The sequence below is a fragment of the Eschscholzia californica genome, unplaced genomic scaffold (genome assembly GCF_041429995.1).
Source record: "Eschscholzia californica isolate CP2 unplaced genomic scaffold, dmEscCali1.0.p SCAF_1, whole genome shotgun sequence".
NCBI lineage: Eukaryota > Viridiplantae > Streptophyta > Magnoliopsida > Ranunculales > Papaveraceae > Eschscholzia > Eschscholzia californica.
Window position 1 is genome coordinate 47,351,815 of NW_028238198.1, and position 21,097 is coordinate 47,372,911.

The following is a 21,097-nucleotide window of genomic DNA, read 5'->3' on the forward strand; positions in this document are numbered from 1 at the left end:
TTCATGCCTTTGAGGAGATTCATCCCAGTCCATACTTCCCACCGAATTTAACGTATGGATGATATTTAACCCAAATAACTAAAAGTTTGCTTCCGAGTGGCATATATGACCACCATACATGGATTCTTTTTTCCTGCCTTGCAACTCATTGATCATTGTCCAATAATTTAATTTTTTCTTGCTGATAGAGACTAGAAAATGAGATAGGGCGAGAACATGCATTTGGAAGGGTTCGTTTTTGCAAACATGTATATGGTCTTATACGGTCACCTAAACTCTCTGTTACGGATATTCGTCAATTTTGTTTATGGACTTAACACAAATTTTGTCCTAAGTTTCGAAGAAGTTATGAATGGGGGTTGTAGGCCAATGCCAATAGTAAAACTTTGTACCCCTAACACTTCCCCTCTAACAAAGAGGTATGTCCTAGGAGTAGGCCAGTGTTTTGGGGAAAGAAGCAAAGTTCCCGGGACAATAAGTTTTTGGTGAAAATAAATTTTTTTTTGTTTCCTCCAAACACTACCCACTTCTTATGTCTTCTTCCACCATCTTCCTTCTTACCAACATCAACTCCGGCGACAACAACTCCGGTCATCCATCTCCCTCTCTTCATCCCTCTCTTTCCCCTCTCTTCTCTCTCTTTTCCCTCTTTTTTTTTCTCAAAATTCCGGCGAAGGGGAGTCCCCTTTGCCGGAGCCATTGTCTGGTAGAACCAAGCGAAGCTCGTCTGGATCTGAAGTCTGGAAAACGAGACGAAGGAGTTCTTCCTTCGTCTGTTTTTCCAGACGAAGGAGTTCTTCCTTCGTCTGTTTTTCCAGACGAAGGGACCATTCCCTTTGCCGGAACTTAGAGAGAGAGAGTGTGAGAAGATAGATGCAGAGAAGGAAGAGAGAAGGGAGAGAGAAGAAAGATAGGAGAGAGAAAAGAGAGAGAAGAGAGAGGATAGAGAGAGATAGAGAGAGAGGAGAGAGAGACCGTTGGTCGGCCGCCAGTGGTCGGAGAGAAAGTTGGTCGGAGAAGAGAGAGTTGAGAGATAAGGTGCGTTTGGATCGGGTTTTTTTGGACTTCCACCCTCTTCCGCGGAATTTTTTTGCTTTCCTCAAAGCGGTGGCCTAGGAGTATGTCTTCACCTGTTGATTAAGTTGGCGGAGGCGTCTATAGGCGCTCCCAAAATTACTTTTGGCCCGCTTTCTTCTTCGATTAATCCTTGGATCTCGGACTGCACACTCGGATGCTCACTCAAAGTGCCAATAGAGGAGAGGAGAGGAGAGGGATGGGGTTAGAGCAAAAGGACGTGGCTGAGGCAGCCTGAGTTGGCGGAGTCCGCCGCCGTGGCCTGGCTTGAGTGACACCCAAGAGAGAGAGAGAGAGAGAGAGAGAGAGAGAGAGAGAGAGAGAGAGAGGTAGCTGTGCTGTAGCACGCGAAAGTAGGCAACAACCAGTAACAAACATCCGTTCAGACTTTCCCCACCTCTCTAGCCGATTGCTTAGGGTTCTTTTTCTCTTTGATTTCTCATACTCGATTTCTCCGTTCCTCATCCTCGCCAACAACATAATTTTTCAGGTAAACCCTAACCTAATTTTCCTCCTTACACTTTTCTAACTTCCCCGATCATTCTTAATTATTTTTTCCCCTTTCTGTTTCTTCGAATTGCAATTAGTGTTTTAAACTTTGGGGATTTAGTGGGTTGAAGATTAGAATCAAACAGATTGCGGATTGGTACTGCGATTTCTCGGTCGAGCTTTTATAGCTCGTCTGAGTTCTCGCACAACTTTTCAAGATGGATTTCGATGGTGAATCAGAATCCGTTGATGAATCTCATTCAGAACCTCCTGATCCTGATGTTGTTGAAATTGATCCTTCATCTCGATATATTAGGGTAAAGTTTCAATTTTTATTTATTTTTACCAATTTGATTTATTCAATTTTGATTGTTAAATGTTGCATGTCTAAAACTAGAATTCCCCCAAATTGATTTTGTTTATTTAAATTGATCAGTACAAAGAAGTTCTTGGAAGAGGTGCTTTCAAAACAGTGTATGTAGTTTTTATTTTATTCTTTGGGTATTTAGAGATTTGGTGTGATTTTGTTGAATGATTATATAATGATCTGTTTATAGTTACAAGGCGTTTGATCAAGTTGATGGGATTGAAGTGGCGTGGAATCAAGTTAGAATTGATGAAGTCCTAAGATCTTGTCAAGATCTTGACCGGCTGTATTCTGAAGTGCATCTCTTGAAATATCTGAAACATGCTAACATAATAAAATTCTACAACTCGTGGATTAATTATAGGACTAAGACCGTTAACATCATTACCGAGTTGTTCACTTCGGGTAGCTTGAGACAGTAAGCTCTGTTTTTTCTTTGGATAAGATTTAATATTTTCAGAGATTTCAGGTTTGTTTGTTTTTAATTCTGTGGGTATAGTTGGTTTAAATGGATTAAATTCCTTTATTGAGGTACCGAGTAAAACACAAGAAGGTAGACGCAAAAGCTGTGAAGGGGTGGGCAAGGCAAATATTGACGGGTTTAGACTATCTTCACAGTCACAATCCACCGATTATACATAGGGACTTGAAGTGTGATAACATCTTTATCAATGGTAACAATGGCAAAGTTAAGATTGGGGACCTGGGCTTGGCGACTGTCATGGAACAGGCTAGTGTACGAAGTATCCATGGTATGGTTTCGTTTCCTTCCTTGCTTTTGAAACTGCTTCTCCTGTTTCGATACTGGAGTCAATACATTGCATTGGATTGGAGGGTGATAAACCAATCCGTTAAGCTTGATAACTAGAACAGACCTTAGGAAGTTACTTAGATTAAACAGTTCATTGTTACGGGTAGTACATACGCATGTTAAGCACCAAGTGGAAATCTAGGTTGTTTAAATTATGGTCACATATATTTGAAGTGTGTCAAAAAGTTATGCTGGTTTAAATTATACAAGTTGTTAGGTGGCCAGGTAGCAATAAGTTAGCCAAGCATCTCCTCCATTAGTTTTAAGTATCTCCTCCCTTAGAGTTGGTGGTTCTAAAGACACTAAACGATCTCATGCACAATGAAAGTTTGAACGGCTAAAAGGCTTCTTTCTGTTGAAGATGATTCTGGTCAGGTCATTCAACCCTAATTTCCGTTCGGCGGAGCGCGAAGGTGTAACCTGTAAGCTCAAATCATGCTGTTACATTAGTGTCACCTGATCAAAGATGGAGCTAAATCTTGTGGCTGAACTTCGTGATATACTGATATACAAACTAGCGTTCAGTGTTAGGGTTCGGAGCTCAAGCTCAATCAGGCTAAGGTCAAATCCTGGCTAGTACTTCGAGTAATTCGGGTTCACGGCTCGTATTTGTGTATGGATAGACGTATCACGTATCAGCATTTGAGCGTAGGGTGGTGCTATATGTGTGTCGGCTTCAGTGTCCGGCTATACATGTTATATGTACTAACTTACAGATCCTTATCTGGATCTGCTCAAAGAAGAAGAATGGAAGCTTCTGCTTCTCCTTCTCCCTATTCTGTGAAGTAGATAAAACTCGTCAAGTTACTCAGTATCAGTATTTGGATCTTCTCGAGTTACTCAGGTACTCAAGCCCAATACTGAGTATCCTTCTGAGTGACTGGTGAGTAGGACTCTGCACTTGCTACTTCACTAGGTTTTTCACCTTTGAAATATCAATAAATAAATGACCATAATATTTTGATATATGAAAGTACCGGCTAACAAGTAAATCTTGTCACAATGAGGCAACCAGAATGCTTTTGTCCTGCACTGGGGTCGTGTTACAAATATACATGTGTTGGTAAGAGTAGCATCGGTACCTTGTTTTGTCAACTAGACACACAGTTGTCAGTACTTGCGTTTAGTATTTTACAAGGTTGTTAGGGGCAGTGGAAGAGTATGACATTAGTAGGACGGGCGACAGGGAAAGCGAATGATACTAGTGGGGTGGAACAAAAGGCTGGATGAAAGAGTATAATATTACGGGTATAGTGGGGCAAAGCGGGCTGGGGTGTATATAAGTGGAATATATATATATATATACATACCTGATAAATATATATACACACACACATATACATACCTGATATATAAATGCACTAGGTATAACCCGTGCCTCTGGCACGGGCACTCTTGTTGAGCATTTTGAGTGTTATAAAGCGGTGAGTCTTCTATTATCAAAACAAATGGCTTAACACAAATGTAATTTAAATAGGTTGCTGAAAATTTGAGAACAAAGTACACAATAATCAAGATTCATAAAGAAAAACCTATTACTTCTTACCACAAAGACTTTCATTTTTGAACGACTTAAAAAAGAGAAGTGTACAAAATAAACATAGGAAAGTGAACTGATTCCAACTCATTTTCTAACGACTTAAATAAAATAGACAAAGTGCGCAAAATAAACATAAGAAAGTGAACTGAACACACGGTTGCATTCATTGATTGAAGAATTTGGTTGTGAACAAAAAGAACTTGGCCATTATAGAATTCGATAAAATTTAAATAATAACTGAACAACAAAACATTCTAGTTATGATATTCTTGGTTCAACATCCCACTTCACAATTCGCTCTCTCCATTTTAAGTGATCATTATCACCTGACTGTAGGAACTGTTTATAATCCAAATAAGTAGCCGAAAATCCCAAATAAGTAGCCGAAAATCCAAAATAAGTTGATAATTATCCTTGTTTTAGAGCTTAGACAGCTTGGCAGTTCTTATAGTTCAACAACCTAATAAAGTTTGTATAGAAGTTTTTCTTGTGAATACATGTAAGAAAAGAACTCTTGCACCAATGATAGACATTAAAAACCACAAAATAGTTTAAGACATTATAGATATAACCATAGAAATGTACCTCTCTTCAAGAAAATTATTGATGTCGAAAATTTCTTAATCTCTAAATAGAATTGTACTCAAATACGTCCATAGTGAAAATGCAAGGTTATCCTGCTATTAGATGCCGGTCCCTAAATCACCACCGAAGTAAAAAAGAAAACAATAAAATTTTGGTCCAGTTAACCCTACATGAGGATCTCAAAAAACTGCTCATAGAAATTTATAAGGATATATATGTATATATATATATATATATATATATATATATACATATATATGTATGAATAGAAATGATTCGACCCATTATAATGTCCCAAATCGCCACAAGAAAAAGAAAACGTGTAAAAAAAATAATTATTATTGCATAAGTCGGTATGGGGAAGCTATGTATAAAAGACACATTTCAATTGGTATTTGTAAGTACATAAATAATGGAATCATTTTAATATGTGAAAAAATATTTGTTTCATGCTAGATAGTTCATTTACCTAACCCTATGTATATAGGCCATAATGTCGAAATCAACAATATCAATAGAAATTTAATTTAAACCTAATGTTATATTAAAATGTTCATTCAACACTGTGGACACGACTAATTTATTTTATTCTGCAAACCATCTAAAATAAAAAGACATTTGAGGAACAAAATTTTCACTTACTAAAAGGACATTGATAGATGAGGGTGTCATTGTGGCCATCCTTAAGATAAAAAGTACAATTGATTGCTTTGGACCCGCCTACCTGGAACAGTTCAAGGAATGCCTAAGCCACTGCAATAACATTAGTGAATTCTCAAGGAAATCAGGGAATATATAAGCCACTCCAAAAAATATATGCGTTCATATGAATCAAGGAAAGGAAGGAAATCTCAATGAAAATATAGTGTCACCATCTGTTGGCAATAATATTATATGGTACATGTACCAAAATTTATACTCTTTATCTTCACCAGTAACCCGAAAACCATTTCCTGCTCTAACAAATTAAACCCCACTAATTTCTTTGTAAGACCACAATACCTTATGATCCTTCTCTCATTCCATTCACCTATGAACTCTCTCCCTCATTATCTGTCCCACAGGAGAACAAACTCAGAGCTCTAATAAGCATCACCAGAAACAATGTATTTCTTTCGAAAATGATAGTAAAATTGACCGCAACCCACTTACCTATATCATCTTTTACCTGCTCGCATGAGCACTACAAAGAATCAAAGTTTCCCCTGTGTCCGGACCATCGCCATCAAGTAAAACAGACACTTTGATATGCTTCCAAGGATTAATTCTCTCATCAACACCAACTGAGAAAATTTACTGCATCTTATACACAAACACAGAGACCATCAGTGGTGTAAAATTGATGAAGTCAATATTCTTTTTGTAAGGGGAGTTTTCGGAATAAACATGTACTTAATGACCTTTAAAGGTGCAGTTGTTGATTCCACCGAAGTACCACACTTTGTGTATACGTATGCCTTTAACATACAGGGAAGAGGATTAAGAGGAAAGCCTTGCCATATTTAAACAGAAAAGACTCTACTTTTGTTCCTTTCACCTTTATCAGTTTATCATCTCCACAAGTTACTAATGTGGAGAGTAATGCTTCAAAATGATAAAATTATATCCATAAGAACATATATGAGAACATTAATGAAAAAGAACAACACTCTCTTCGAACTAAAGTTTCAATTTTTAGATAGCTATTAAAAGATAAAAATAACATGCCAGAACTCTAAATTTGGCCAAAGATTGTTAAGTGTTTCATGGCCATATATGTGAACCAGAGATTCTGTAAATACTATCCCAACACAAAGAAAATATATGTTAGATCAATATTCCATTAAACTCCCCAATAGTATTTCCTGTTGGACTTAATGTTAGGAGATTGACATTAACATACTTTCTAACATGACAAAATTCACAACATATGAATATCAACACTAATTTATGCAAAATGATTATGAACAACCCACCAAATTAGTGAGATAATACTAATAGGAAGATAGCAAAATTGTAAAAGAAAATCAGAAACCATAATTTCTTCTTACTGGAGAGTACTTTGGTCGAGTTAAACGATGAAGCGAGAGAGGTAGTCCAATTGGTTCTCCGTCGAATAGAGTTTGAAGAAGAAGATTGACGAAAATTGTAAGGTGCTTCTATTGGCCTATCTCTCGTGAAGAAAATTGATATTTGGGGGAAGAAAACGATTCTCATTGGTGGTGAAAAGTTTGTAACGTGAAAGAGGAAGAAATGGGGCTGCCCACCAATTCCCATAGGCGTTATTCTTAGAAGGAAGTTATGTAGGTATTAAGTGGTGTGGGCTGCCCCACCCATTCTCATTAATCTGACCTTTGAATCATCCATAACTGTATAAATGGTGTTTGGGCTATTCCACCCATTCTCATTAATCTGCTCTTTGAATCATCCACAACCGTGGGTAATAGATGAAAAGGGATGAAACGGTCTAGATTATTCGACTTATGCACTATACATATGTAAATTACGTGTGTAAATAAGTGGTAAAGTTAAAAAAACATTCAAAGATGAGAAAGAAAACGAAAGATAAGAATCTCACTTCGTGTTTAGGATTAACAAAAGATCAGGAAAAAAAATTACAAAAGGAAGAACCAATACTTATTTTCGAAATTTTGGCAAGGCTCGAGTAATAAAATACATGGTAAAAATGAACCAAACCCCCATGTGTATCAATCACAAACATAATATAATGTTGTGTATAGCCGAATTATTACTCTTGTACCATAAGTGAAAAATTAAAACTATGCATTAAAGATTTTAAAATATGAAATCTTGAAGTTCGATATATTTTTTATTCATTGGCATATAATAAATCTAAATGATATTTAGATACAAAAATCTGTCCACAAGATATGGATCTCCTACGACGCAAACATTGATGTCCCCTCGTCTTTCTTCCATAAGATATAATGCATAATAATTCAAACCATATATCGTCTCCAAAATAATTTAGGTCAATTCGACAAATCTCCATTGTACAACATTCTTGAGGTTGGGCAGAGGGCAGAGATGATAAGTACAAAATAATATATTAGTGAATTTTAAAACTTTAACCAACCCATTAAGAAGCGAAACTGTTCAAAAGAAGAAACTCAATACATAAAAGTAAACATTTTATCAGTTCTATCTGAAGGGTAAAAAATTGTGACGAAGTGAAACACAGAAATTAGGATTCTTCAGTCTGTATTGTTGCAGTAAACCATTATATCTCACCGTAAATTGTTGATTCTCTCCAGCATCAACATCTTTCTTCCTATTCCCAATGTTGTTATCCGTTTTCCCATCACAAACCTGAAAAACTAAAATATCGTTACGAAATTCAAAAGGTGAAAGACTCATCGAATACCAACAGAAAGGAGACCTAAGAACAAGGGAAAACGAGCATGAACATGTTCAGATTGACAATGAAGGCAGGTCGATAGAAGAGATCCTTCAGTCCGAATCCCTTAAGAGCCCTGAACCTTCATGGAGCTTGAACAAAGCGTTGTGGAGCTTCTCGTCAGCATTCTGCTCACTCATGGTGAAGCTGGAGTCGTTATATTCTGTATTACATCAATAACAATTAATAAATCCGGTGTTCCGATATTGAGAAAAATAATATAAAATTTACATAAAAATCCGTTAAAAATATAAGATTTGAAGAATGTAAAATTGCGCATCCCAAAACCTATTACCGTAAAAATTCTACGGGAGAAATACTTAGTTTCATTTCTTCAAGGTAAAGAAACTAATGTGATACTACAATAAAATGAGTCGAAGTCAATAATTTGGAAACCCTTTGAATTCAATGAGCTATCGCAATCATCACCTGTAATAATAAATTCCATAAAATTTTAATCAAATTCATGAAACTGAAGATAATTTTCTATTGAATAATAAAATAAAGTAATAAACTTCAAAGATTAACAAAAAACGTACAAGCTGAAACAAAAATGAATTCTGAATGAAGATCTAAAGTATCTTGAATTTAACCGGAACTAAAAAAGAAACCAGAATGTAATTCAAGGCGTTATACTCTAAAAACACTTTTTCTTTGTATCAAAGTCACCCGAAAATAACCTAAAAACAATAGATCACCAATACCCCAAGAAGATAGCAAAATGAACATGAAATAGAAAAAGACCTAACATGAAATCATAATTTTGAATTGAATTCTTCCCTAAAAAAGTTTATTACCAATACCCCAAGAAGGATAATAATATGAATAGGAACTAAAAAAGAAACCAAAATAAAAATCTAACATGATGATGAAATCAAAGGTAAACTAAGTATGCTACCGTATATGTGACACCCATGCTAAAGAAATTGTTTTTGATTCCATTATTTGATTGCATAAGAAATTTAAGAGAGAGGTACTTTTTTTTTTTTTTTTTTGTTGAAATGAGAGAGGTACTTAGATGATCACATAAATTTAAACTAAAATAGACTAATAATCAACAAATAAAATTGCAACCTTTCTTTGCTAATTCTAAAGCATGAGAAGAGAGCAGGTTAAGTTTCAAAAACATCCATCAAAGAAATCCAAATGCTGACAACCCATCCAAATAAAATCCTAAATCATAAACCCTAAATCGTAATATAAAAGAATCCAAATTATTATCAAAGGAAGAGGATGAATCCTAATTATAAAATGAAAACAAAAGGAATTGTTACCTTCAGACATCACCATGGCTAAATATTCTCTGCCTTTAATGAAGGGAGAGAGACCAACACAAGATCAAGAGAATGTGGGGGAGAGAATGAGCTATGGAGGGTTAATTCAATTAGGCGTTTTGCATTAACAATGAGAATCAGAGCTGACAAAAAAACTTACAGTCCAACAATCAATTCACCATTTAAGAGGGCAACATTATGTAAATGAAGATTGTAAGGGAGTTGAAAAGATTGTAACGTGTGAAAACAAACAAATCTAATGGTGGAGATGACAAAGCATGTTCAAAATTTTTTTTCTCATACGAACCAGATTAAGGGCTTTGTTTACTTCCTAGAATTTAGTGGGTCAATAAATTTGTAAAAATTAGGGTGGGTAACCGATTAAAGGGTGTGAATCGTATCAAATTCACAACCAACGACCGGATTTGTCTTTTGGCTTGTCCCAATCAGCAAAAAACTTTGTGTTTTATATAATAGATTTGATATTTTAGGATAGTGAACATAAATTAAACGCCATGAAGTCCTTAGATAATTACATTATAAAATATAATTATTTCATATTCGTATGACCAGCAAAGCTAAGGTTTAACTATGGTTATTCAGAAACTGAGAAGATGTTAAATTAGAAAGGGTCGTGCTCAATGATTCCCGAATTCTGTATTATCTTATTAGTGTATGTTAATATTCAAATTAGTGATGAGTGCGAAAGATAAAACATCTGCTAGAAAGTAAAACCAGAAACTAATGAGATAAAAGAAAATGAAGAGAACATAAACCTGAATTATGAAAAGATATCAGAAAAGGTGAGAGATGTGGAGAAGAGAAAAGGAGATAAGAAAAAGAATAAAAAGCAGAGAAGAAAAAAAAATGCACGAGCAATAGCCATAAAATGTTGCCAGACAAAATATGCAATATCAGTTCATAATTCGATGATTTTGGTCTGATTAACATCATTGATTTATTATGATGTTTGTTGGCAGAACCTGAGCAGATATTTATCATCAATGAATCTTGATAAATCATAAATATTAGCTACACTGTGTTCAAGAATTGCTTTATCTATTTATCAGGGTATTATTTAATTTTTGTAGGCACTCCCGAGTTTATGGCACCTGAACTCTACGATGAGGATTACAATGAAATGGCTGATATATACTCTTTTGGCATGTGCATGCTAGAGATGGTAACCTCTGAATATCCTTACAGTGAGTGTACAAATTGTGCTCAAATATACAAGAAAGTAGCAGCTGTAAGTTTTGTATTAATTAATCATTAGCTTTATTTCTCTTCTTACGAATTCGATATCCAATTGTTGAGCCAAATGCTTTCACAGGGAATAATGCCTAATGCCCTATCTAAGGTCAAAAACCTAGAAATGAAACAATTTATAGAGAGATGTTTAGGGCCAGTAGCTCAAAGGCTGCCTGCAAAGGAACTTTTGAAGGACTCTTTTCTTCTAACGGAGGACTTAGCAGAGCATTCCCCCATGCACATTTCTGGTTCCGTAACACCCATAAGCGGATCATTTACCAACCGTCAGAGCGTGGTTTCGGAAGAGAGAATACTTAGCAGGCAAATTTGCTCCATGGATGTTGATTCTGCCGATGAAATTGAACCAACCATCATAACTTTTGTTCAGATTTCTGGTACATCTCATCTCATCTTGGAGCTCCAAAGGTCGAAAAGAGGAGTAAAGATCTGGTTGAAAGGGGAAAGATTTGGTGAGAACTCTGTCAAATTAACAACAAGACTTTCGGACCCAGGGGGTAACTATCTTTACCAACTCCTTTTTATGTTTAATTTAATTGATATGAGATGTATGGGTATTGAAGTAATCTCTCTCCATACCTACTTGCAGTTGCAGGTGAGATTAAGACGATCGATTTTCTGTTTTACCTTGATAGTGATACGGCACTTTCAGTTGCTAGGGAAATGGTTGTGTCAGAAGTTATAACTGATCAGAATCTTATGTTGTTGGCCGAGTCTGTTGATTTGTTGATAACAAATTTGATTCCAAATTGGAAACCTTCCACTCCTATTAAACAGCTTGTAACTAGCAATGCGATTCAAATCATGGAGAACTGTCACGAAAATGAAGAAGGCTCAGTTGAAGCAGCGTACGTTTCACGTTCGCCTCTCCCAGTACCAGAATCTTGTAACACAATTAGTGAGGCTTCGGGCCTTGAAATGCTGGATGAGGTCATGAGTCTCTCTGATTTTTGGTCGAGAAATACAACCCTTGCAGAAGACCGAGGTTTTGAGATGTCTTTAATCTCTGGAACTTCAACTGAAGGGAACTACCATAGTTATTCCGATGATACATGTGACTTCGTTGATGCAGGATCAATGGGATCTAACCAACGAGGGATCAATAGACAAAACCTATATGGAGTTGAAATCGGTGTCAAAGATGCCGGTAGTAATGTGAGCAACGGATCTTCTGTAGTTTTTGTTGATCAAGATGAAGATGATGACGATAATTATAAGGAAGAAAATGATGTGGAAGAGTTGCAACTGCAGTTCGAGATGATTGAGTTACAGTACCAGCAAGCCATAGAGGAAATCTCTAAGAAGAAAAATGAAGCTATCAAGTCATTAAAGAGAAGATTGTCACAGAAGAAGATGGTTTCAGTTTACTAGTCTTTTCCGTTCTTCGCTCGACTCCTTCCAAATGTAGGAAGCTTATTCCTTTGTTTGATGTAATTTTACAAATCTTTCCATGTTTATAAGTCTATCTTGAAGAGTTGATTCTTCTCTCTCCCTCTCTGCTTTTGAACAAAAGTAGCAGATGGGCTATTCACTATATAGTTTTCAGTATTTTTTTGTCTGTAATCTTATTTATCTTTGGTAGCAAGGATCTGTTCTTTAGTTTAATTTGTATAATCACAAGTTACTTGCATGAATGTTTCTAAACTTCTACCCAGCCAGGCTAGGGGAACGGTGAAGCAACATTCTTGATCAAAATATTTCAACTTCACAATTTATAGTCGATCAAGATAGAAGAAATAATCCTCTTTACCTGGAAGAGTTATGCAGGAAAATAAGAATCTAGTTTTCCTAACGCTCTCGCTTTTGAAAGGGCTTTCCATAAGCCTTTGATTTAAGCAAACAAAAGCCCTCGCTTTTGAAAGGGCTTACTTCGGTTTAAGCAAACAAAAGCCCTCGCTTTTGAAAGGGCTTTCCATAAGCCTTTGATTTAAGCCAACAAAAGCCGACTTCAATGCCTTTATTCTACGCTTCAAAATGTTAAGCGTTTATGTAATTCCCATGCGGATCGTTTATGTAATTCCCATGCGAATTTTTCTTCAGTGATTAATGATAATATCCTTGGCGAAAAAGAGAACAATGCGCCACGCACTAATATATAAAGGAAAGAGAACTAAGTTAACATCTTTTTGCCTTTACTTTAGTCTCATACCGTGTTGCAGGAAAGTCTGAATTCGACTTGGATGACCAGATTTCGACTTCTGTTTTTCTTTTTTCCTTTACATTAGTCTCGTACCGTGTTACAAGAAAGTCTGCCTTCACGTCAGTATAACCAACTTACCGACATAAGCCATAACCTAAAACAAATGAAAGTCTTCCACTGTTTTTGTCACTTGGAAAAGTATGTCTTCACATTAGTACTGTTAGATAAATAATATGAGAAGGAGAATAGTGTTGATTGAGATTAATTTAGCTATTACATCTTGGGCCCTTTATATAGGCTCTACAAGAGAGTCACAACATTAGCCCATCCAATGTGGGACTATTCATCCAAGATACTCATAGACTCCCTATTCTCTAAAACTCCCCCTCAAACTAATGTACTTATCAAGATATTGATAAGTACAATGAGTTGTACAATAAAACCTTACTCGTTACAATAACATCTAAACACAAAATAAAAGAACTTAAATGCAAAACAACTTTGGTTCTTTCTTGTACTTCATTGGTTAATGGTGACTTGGCTTCTTTCATAATACTCCCCCTCAAATTAACGAGACTTGCAAGTGTGGAAGACCATGAGTTTGAGTAGATTTCGCCTTGATGATGTTTCATTTTCTTTACTAATGTTGGTGTTGCTTGATGTGTGTTTGTTGTGGTGCTTGAGAGAAATAAGATGTAGAATAGTGGTAGCTTTGCCTACTTGGGGATTAAAAAGAAAGAAGCATGATAACTAGGCCCATTTGAGAATGAGAAAGAAAGATGAAAAAGAGAAAAAGTTAATAGCTTGGCCCACTTGGGCTTGAAAGAGAAAAGATTAAGAGCTTGGCCCCTTGCGCTTAAGAGAGAAAAGAATTGAAAGAGAAGAGCTTAATAGCTCGACCCATTTAGGCTTGAGAGAGAAAAGAAAAACTTAATAGCTTGGCCCATTTGGGCTTAAGAGAGAAAAGAAAAACTTAATAACTTGGCCCACGTGGGCTTAAAAGAAAAAAACTTAAAAGCTTGACCCACTTGAGCTTGAGAAAGGAAAAGAAAAACTTAATAACTTGGCCCACTTGGGCTTGAAAGAGAAAAGCTTAATAGTTTGCCCCACTTGAGTTTGAGAAGAGAGAAATTTTGAAAGAGAAAAGCTTAATAGCTTAGCCTACTTGGGCTTGAAAGAGAATGGAGAGTTGTGGCACAGAGAAGTCATCTTTTTTTTTGAATACCCCGCCACATAACATCATAACAACTTAGGCACGATATATTCCATGAACTTCAAGAGCACACCAATGGAAGGCCCGACCCAGCAACTTTAACATCATAATCCAAATTCTTAAAGGCACCACATACTAAAGAAATAGTATTGTGAAAGAGATGATAAAGGATTGAGAAGATAAAAAAAACATTTAAAAGCTAAGTTAACTAATTTATTTGATGAAAACAGTAAATGACACTTGCTATATTAAGAACTCCGGTGACATTTCGGCAGGCAGTAGCTATTGACGAGGTACCATCCCTGGTTAGTTGGAAACCCTAGGATCGGACTCTTTAGAGTATATAAGTTCTTGATACCATGTTAGATAAATAATATGAGAGGACGAATAGTGTTGATTGAGATTGATTTAGCTATTACATCTTGGGCCCTTTATGTAGGCTCTACAAGAGAGTCACAATATTAACCCATCCAATGTGGGGACTATTCGTCCAAGATACTCATAGACTCTCTATTCTCTAACAAGCACATCATCTGTAGGCTCCAAACCAACCATATGGCATCAGCTTACTATGGAATATTACACCATCATTAGTGCAAAATCATCTCAAAACAAAAATTTAATATAAAAGTATAATTTATGACAATGAAAAACGCAACAAGGCCATAACAAAACAATGTTTACTTCGATTTTAACAAGAGAAAGATTTTCTTAGGAAAAAACTTTTGCCTAGTCTGTTTTTTTGTTTGAAAAGATCTTTCATTAAACGATAACGGGTTTGCCAATTACTGGGCCAGATGAGAGGTGGCCAAATCGCGCGCTAGACAGTTGTTTTGAGGACCGGTCTTGAGATTTCAGAGGCTCGAAGCGAGTTATAAGAATGTGGGCCTACACGCGTTTCATAAGAAAAATTTGTACATCAAAATTCTCAACATTTTCCTTGCAAACATGTGAGGTGTAAACATGAAACTTGTGTTCATAAGTTGCAGTCTGAATCGAACGGTCTGATTGAGTTACTCGAAAATCGGCTAGGGAAAAGACATCTTACATCCTTAGTCGACCCACCGGTCAAGTGGTTCAACGAATTCGGAATTCGACGAGTCAATAACTTGTTCAGTTTCTTTTTTTAACAGAAAAAAAATTGGAAAATGATTATTTGAGAAAATACCCGAAAAAATTGCAACCTTCTTTTTTTTGGTGCTTATAAGGTGATAGTGTTGGTTGTCGCTCGGTAGTGGTTGTGGTGGTGGAGATTTAGTAATGGTGGTGGTTGTAGTGTTGAGGCTTAGTAATGGCGGTGGCCGTGGTGGTGGTGGTGGTAGTGGATGTACAGTGGTTTTATTAATTGTGGTGGTGGTAGTAGAGGTACAATGGTGGAGGTTTATTAATCGTGGCGTGGTAAAAATTTCAACTAAAGTAATTAAGAAAAGTATATTTTCATGGTGGTGGTTGTAGTGTTGAAGTCAGGGGTGGAGGTGTTAGTGGGCTGAGCCGGCTGCAGCCCGGGTCTAACCCCTAACATTTTCCATATGAATCCTAATAAATAGTAACCTAACCCATAACCCTTATAACCCAACCCGACTCTTAAAAAAATTATTTTCCTTTACCTTTACTTCATGCTTCTTTCTATTCTCTACTCTCACGAATGGAACGGGGTAAAAAACCCAAATATCCAATTGATATTTTCATTGTAATTTGAAATCCTTTCGCTCTTGACTTTGGAGTGTTACTCAATCTAGAAGTGGGGGACTACAAATCAAGTGTTTATCTTTCTTCTATGCTCTTAGATCATCACTCATCAAGTAAGTTCATAATTTTTATAATCTTTTTAAACCCTAATTTGAAATTAGAAAATTATAGAAGATTGAAAGTGAAACTAGTTGATCAATGATAAAATGACTATAAACTTCTTTCACTTCTTCTTTGTAGTTCATAGAATAAAAAACACAATACTTAGGTGTGAAATTGTGGATTATAAAAACCAATACCTAAAACTTAAATATAAACTTGTTCTGTTAATTTTAAACTCGAAAACTTAAACTTGAATGGTTATATGTACTTCAGATTGTGGTGGTAGTAGCTGAGGTATATTGTAAAGGTTTGGTCATCATGGTTCTAGCAGTGGAGGTACTGAAGGGTATTATACCCTTATACTAGTGTTTATAGCAGATAACGACATCTAATGTCTAACACTAGTATCCCTAGGATCATCATGCAAAACTAGTAATTAACTAATAGGAAGATAGTAGATTACCTTAATCGCTATTTCCCTCGAGCTAGTCGAATAGATTAAAGAAGACAAAGAGCTTCAAACGTAGCTCCTCTACTTGGGACACCAAACTGTGTATTTAATCTCCCTCCTTGAAAGCTCTCTAGCACTCTAATGGTGGTTTGATAATAAGAAGACCTTCTTCTTGCTTGACTAGAAGATAGCTTGGGAATTAGCTCACTTTCTCCTCTTTACTTGATGTGGTAGAGTAAGAAAGTTTAGAGATAAATTCCACACCTTATTCTCTGCCCTAAGAGTGTTTATATAGAACCCTAATGAGAATACACCTCCTCAAAGGTTTCCTAAAACACCCTTTAGAACAAGATTTAGGGAAATAGTCGAAAATAGCAATTAATGATATTTTCTAAGGAGGAGCTTTCCAAACACCACGAAATTTTGCGTGAATACTACTGGGTATGTCAGAACTCACCCTCCAAAACTCATCCCAATCCGAGTCCCAGAAGTACCCGAACCGGCCTAGGCTCAAAACCCTTATTTCGGGCCTTTTTGCTATCTTTTGCCCAAATTCTATTTAGGCCTGTGAGATATGTTTATGGGACATTATCAAATGTTACATCACACTCCCACTAGTCATATCACCCGATTAAATACCCATTCTTATGTGTAACCCGATGTAGGATCCGATCGAAGTTAGCCGCGAATTACTTCGTAATTCGACGATCGTAGTTGGTTTCTAGCTAAACACTATGACCCCTAAATCAATCGAACTTGATGATCTTCTTCATCAATTGTCCTAGCCGACATATTGCTCGCATTGCCATCTTGGTCGAAGGACATCTCCTTCAACTCCTTCAGGTACATGGTAGAGGTTTAGCAATTGTGGTGGTAGAAGTAAAGTAAAAAACATAAATAGATAATTTAAGAAGCTAATAAAATGCTTCCGCACCGGATCGAACTTAGGTTGGTTGGATACTCTAACATGTTTTTCACCAATTGATATATTATAAACTACTTATTGTATTTAGTACAAATTTTAGAAAAATAAGCACAATTGGGGCTCCTTACTTCTTTCTACTTATTCTTCTTGTGAGGATCTTTGTCCCTGGGGGGCCCGAAGCTAGGCTTTGCTCGCTTCCCCCTCAGGGCCGACCCTGGCCAGAGTCGATCCTTAGATTTTGGCTTCCTGAAGCGAGTTTTAAGAATGTGGCTTAGACGCGTTTCAAAAGAAAAAAAATAAATATATCGGAATTTTCTACATTTTCCTTGCACATAATGTGAGATAAAAACATGAAACTTGAGCTCATAACTTGCAGTCTAAATGGAACAGTTTGAATGGAACGATCAGATTGAGTTACTCGGAAATCGACTCGGATTCGGAAACGTCTTATCGGTCCTTAGTTTGATCTCCCAATCAAGTAGTTAAGCAAGTTCGGAATTCGTCGAGTCAATGGATTTTTCAATTTTTTTTAACCGAGAAAATATATTAGAATATGTTTCTCTGAGAAAAGAATCCAAAAAAATTTTTGGTCTTTTTTTTGTCTTATGGTGATAGTGTTGGTTGTGATTTGATGGTGGTTGTGGTGGTGGAGGTTTAGTGATGCTGGTGTTAAGGTTTAGTGATGCTGGTGTTAAGGTTTAGCGATGATGGTGGTGGTCGTGGTGATAACGATGGTGGTAGTGGAGGTATAAAGGTAGATGTTTTGTAATTGTGGTAGTGGTAGTGGAGGTACAATGGTGGAAGTTTAGTAGTTGTGGTGGAGGTTCAGTAGTCGTGGTGGTGGTAGAAATGTCAACTAAATAATTAAAAAAAAAATACTTTATGGAGTTAGTTGAAGTTTAGTAATGGTGGCGGTCGTGGTGATGACAGTGGTGATAGTGGAGGTACAATGGTAGAGGTTTTGTAATTGTATTGGTGGTAGTTGAGGTACAATGGTGGAGGTTTAGTAGTCGTGGTGGTCAGTGGCGAAGCCAGAAAATTTCTTTTCTGGGGGCACATTTTCATTGTAAAAAAAAGTATCATAAGTAAATAAGGCGTTATTTATTCATTCATAATATTTAGTTTACCGTGTTGAATTCCTCCTGGGTCGCCTTAATGGAAAAAGTTTAATTCACACAAAAGTTTACCATATTTAAAAAACGACAACGTTGAAAAAAAAAATTCAATTAATATGTTGTTGTTTGATCTTAGAAAAGTTTGACTACGTCATCTTGCCCTTCTTGTTACGCATTCTCTTTGACTTGGTAAATGCGGTTTCATTGTCTTTCGCTAGAAAATGGTAGTTTTGAATCTTGAGTCTCGAGTCTATCGATTTTGAGCAAAACAAAATCGTACTTAGGAGCGTTTTTTAAAATTTTAGAACTTGCGAGTACTTTTAACTTAAAGACTCTTTTAACAAGAACGAGATGCGCCTTTAAAATGTTTTCTCATCTTATCTTAAGGATCTTAATAAACGTATGAGTTTGAAGTAAAAAAATACTAGGAATTGATTTATTTCCAAAATAGGCTTAAGTTAGATTATTAATTGGTTAATATGTGGTGGATATATAGGGTGAATGGTTTCCATATAAAAAGGTTTAGTTTCCATTTATGAAGAAGACAAGAAGGTCACTAAGGAGCTTGTGGGGGCATGCGCCCCCACAGGACCCTTAGTGGCCCCGCCCCTGGTGGTGGTGGCAGAAATGTGAACTAAAGTAATTAGGAAAAGACTGTTTAATGGTGCTAGTTGAAGTTTAATAATGGTGATGGTAGTGGAAGTATCCATTAAAGTATTAAAAAAATACAATTTAATATGAAAGAAAAAATGCTTATATTTGGGATTGAGATTGGGTTGTTTGGACTCTCCAACATGTTTTCTGCCAACTGAGCTAAAGTAGACAACTTGTTAGGTCTGGTAATTTGTGTTATGAAGATGAAATAAAATGGGACCTCCAAAACTGATTTTTTGTAGTCTTTTAGGAGACCCTTTGGCCCTGGGGGCCCAAACCGAGGCTTTGCTCGCTTCCCCCTCAGGGTCGGCCCTGACCTAAACCACAATCTTTTATCAACTCTGTTAATGGCCGCCGACAAATGACCATTGGCGGCAAACTTCTATTTTTTTGAGAATCTTTATTCTCATTCGTCCATCACCAACACTATCTTCCTTCCTCTCCCTCTTCTCCCTTTGTCCCTCTCTCTCTCTTATCCCCCTTCTTTCTTTCCCCGACTCTTCTCTCTAGTCGTTTTTCGGCGAAGAAAATATCGTCGGAAAACTGCAGTGGTCTGGGAATCTCCTACCTCAAAACCGAACTGGTTTAGAAGGACCCAAACCAGCAAGAACTAGTTGGGAAAATACTAACCTGCGTACTGGTTTAGGAAGTTTCCACACCAATCATTGGTTTGCGAGATCCCTTAAACCAGTAGTTGATCTGGTTTGGGAATTTCTCCAAACCAGATCGGTTTTCCGACGAAGGAGATCCTCCCCTTTGCCGGATTAGATAAAAAGAGAGAGAGAGAGAGAAAACTGTATAAAGACAAGATTGTAGAGAGAGAAGACTAAAGAGATAGAGAGAAAAAAGAGTAAAGGGAAGAATATAGAGAGAAAAATAAATGGAAGTAGTTGTGGACAAAGAGAAGGAAAAAAATGGAGAATAATAACGAGAGTAGATTAGCTGGAAAACCCGTTGTGATCACTGTTTCCAACATGAAATCAACAACTTAGATAAGATTATAAACATGATAGTAACATATCCGGAATCGCAAAATAAAATTATACAAATCAAACAAAAAATTATAGAAAAGTGGCAGCCGCCAAAACAAAATTTCCTAAAAATAAACGTTGATGCATCCTTTAAAAACAACCAAGGGTCACTGGACTCAGTCTTATTGTCCACAACTCAGAATCGAAATTTATAGCGGCACACATATCAACCACTAGATGCAGAAACAGTGAAAAAAGCGAAACTGTAGCAATTCTTAATGGCCTCATTTGTGCGGAATCTCAGAACTTCCGAAATATAATTCTAGAAAGTGATAATATAAATGTAATAAAAAACATCCAAGACAAAAAACACGAAGTACAATGACAATCCAAACTCCACATCCAGAAAATAAAGGAAATGAAAAACATGTTTGAAGCAGTTCAATTCCAACACACATGCAGGAATCTCAATACTCAAGCAGACTTATTAGCAAAATGGGCGAGGAAAAAAAACAAATCCAAGACATGACAGAACGTACCTTACTTTCTTGTAAAACTGTACTGTAATAATATTTTTATTCCTTGTAATGACTCTTAGATTTTAATACATAAATACAGTTCAATAGAAAAAAAAATAACGAGAGTGGTGGTGGCTGGATTTTGTGGTGGTGGTGAGAGATGAGGAAGAAGAAGTTGTGTTTTATTTTCCTTTAAAATTTTGTGTTTTCTCTTTAAATTTTTCACTCCAGAACTTTTTTATTTCTTAAAAGAACCGAACCTTTTTATTTTGTTATTTTGTTGAAGAGGTCTGTATATAAGTGTGTGTATGACATCCACATGTATATTTACCTAAATTTAGATTGAGTTGGTGGCAGTCTTGTGGAAACCACACTCCCTACCCTTTATTAATATTTGTTCGCCTCTCACTCCAAATGCTTTCCCATGAGGAGATCCACACACAAGTCAAAAGCAAGTAGGTCTTTTTGGTTCCAATAGTCTTATTGGCTCCTTATTGTATGTGTAGTGGACCA

General features: G+C 36.4%; 1 protein-coding gene across 7 annotated transcripts; it reads left to right on the forward strand.

Moving 5' to 3' along the window:
• The first annotated feature begins 286 nt into the window (after positions 1–286).
• LOC147567230 (putative serine/threonine-protein kinase WNK6) lies at positions 287–12,436 on the forward strand. Of its 7 annotated transcripts, none has more exons than XM_086653839.1 (9): positions 287–432; positions 1,117–1,564; positions 1,662–1,880; positions 2,000–2,037; positions 2,121–2,348; positions 2,462–2,682; positions 10,629–10,786; positions 10,871–11,303; positions 11,396–12,436. In XM_086653839.1, exons 3-9 carry the CDS (start codon positions 1,782–1,784, stop codon positions 12,175–12,177), a joined length of 1,959 nt encoding a protein of 652 aa, XP_086509965.1. In that variant the 5' UTR covers positions 287–432; positions 1,117–1,564; positions 1,662–1,781; the 3' UTR covers positions 12,178–12,436. The 7 variants fall into 7 exon arrangements, with proteins under 7 accessions (XP_086509965.1, XP_086509964.1, XP_086509970.1 ...); XM_086653838.1 differs by having other exon boundaries at positions 367–440; XM_086653844.1 differs by lacking the exon at positions 287–432 and having other exon boundaries at positions 1,145–1,564; positions 11,177–11,303.
• The last annotated feature ends 8,661 nt before the right edge of the window (positions 12,437–21,097 follow it).

Coding starts and splice junctions, on each gene's coding strand:
- LOC147567230 (XM_086653839.1), top strand. CDS start 1,782: ATGGATTTCGATGGTGAATCAGAATCCGTTGATGAATCTCATTCAGAA. Junction 2,038..2,120: donor AGAGGTGCTTTCAAAACAGT/GTATGTAGTTTT, acceptor ATCTGTTTATAG/TTACAAGGCGTTTGATCAAG. Junction 2,349..2,461: donor ACTTCGGGTAGCTTGAGACA/GTAAGCTCTGTT, acceptor TCCTTTATTGAG/GTACCGAGTAAAACACAAGA.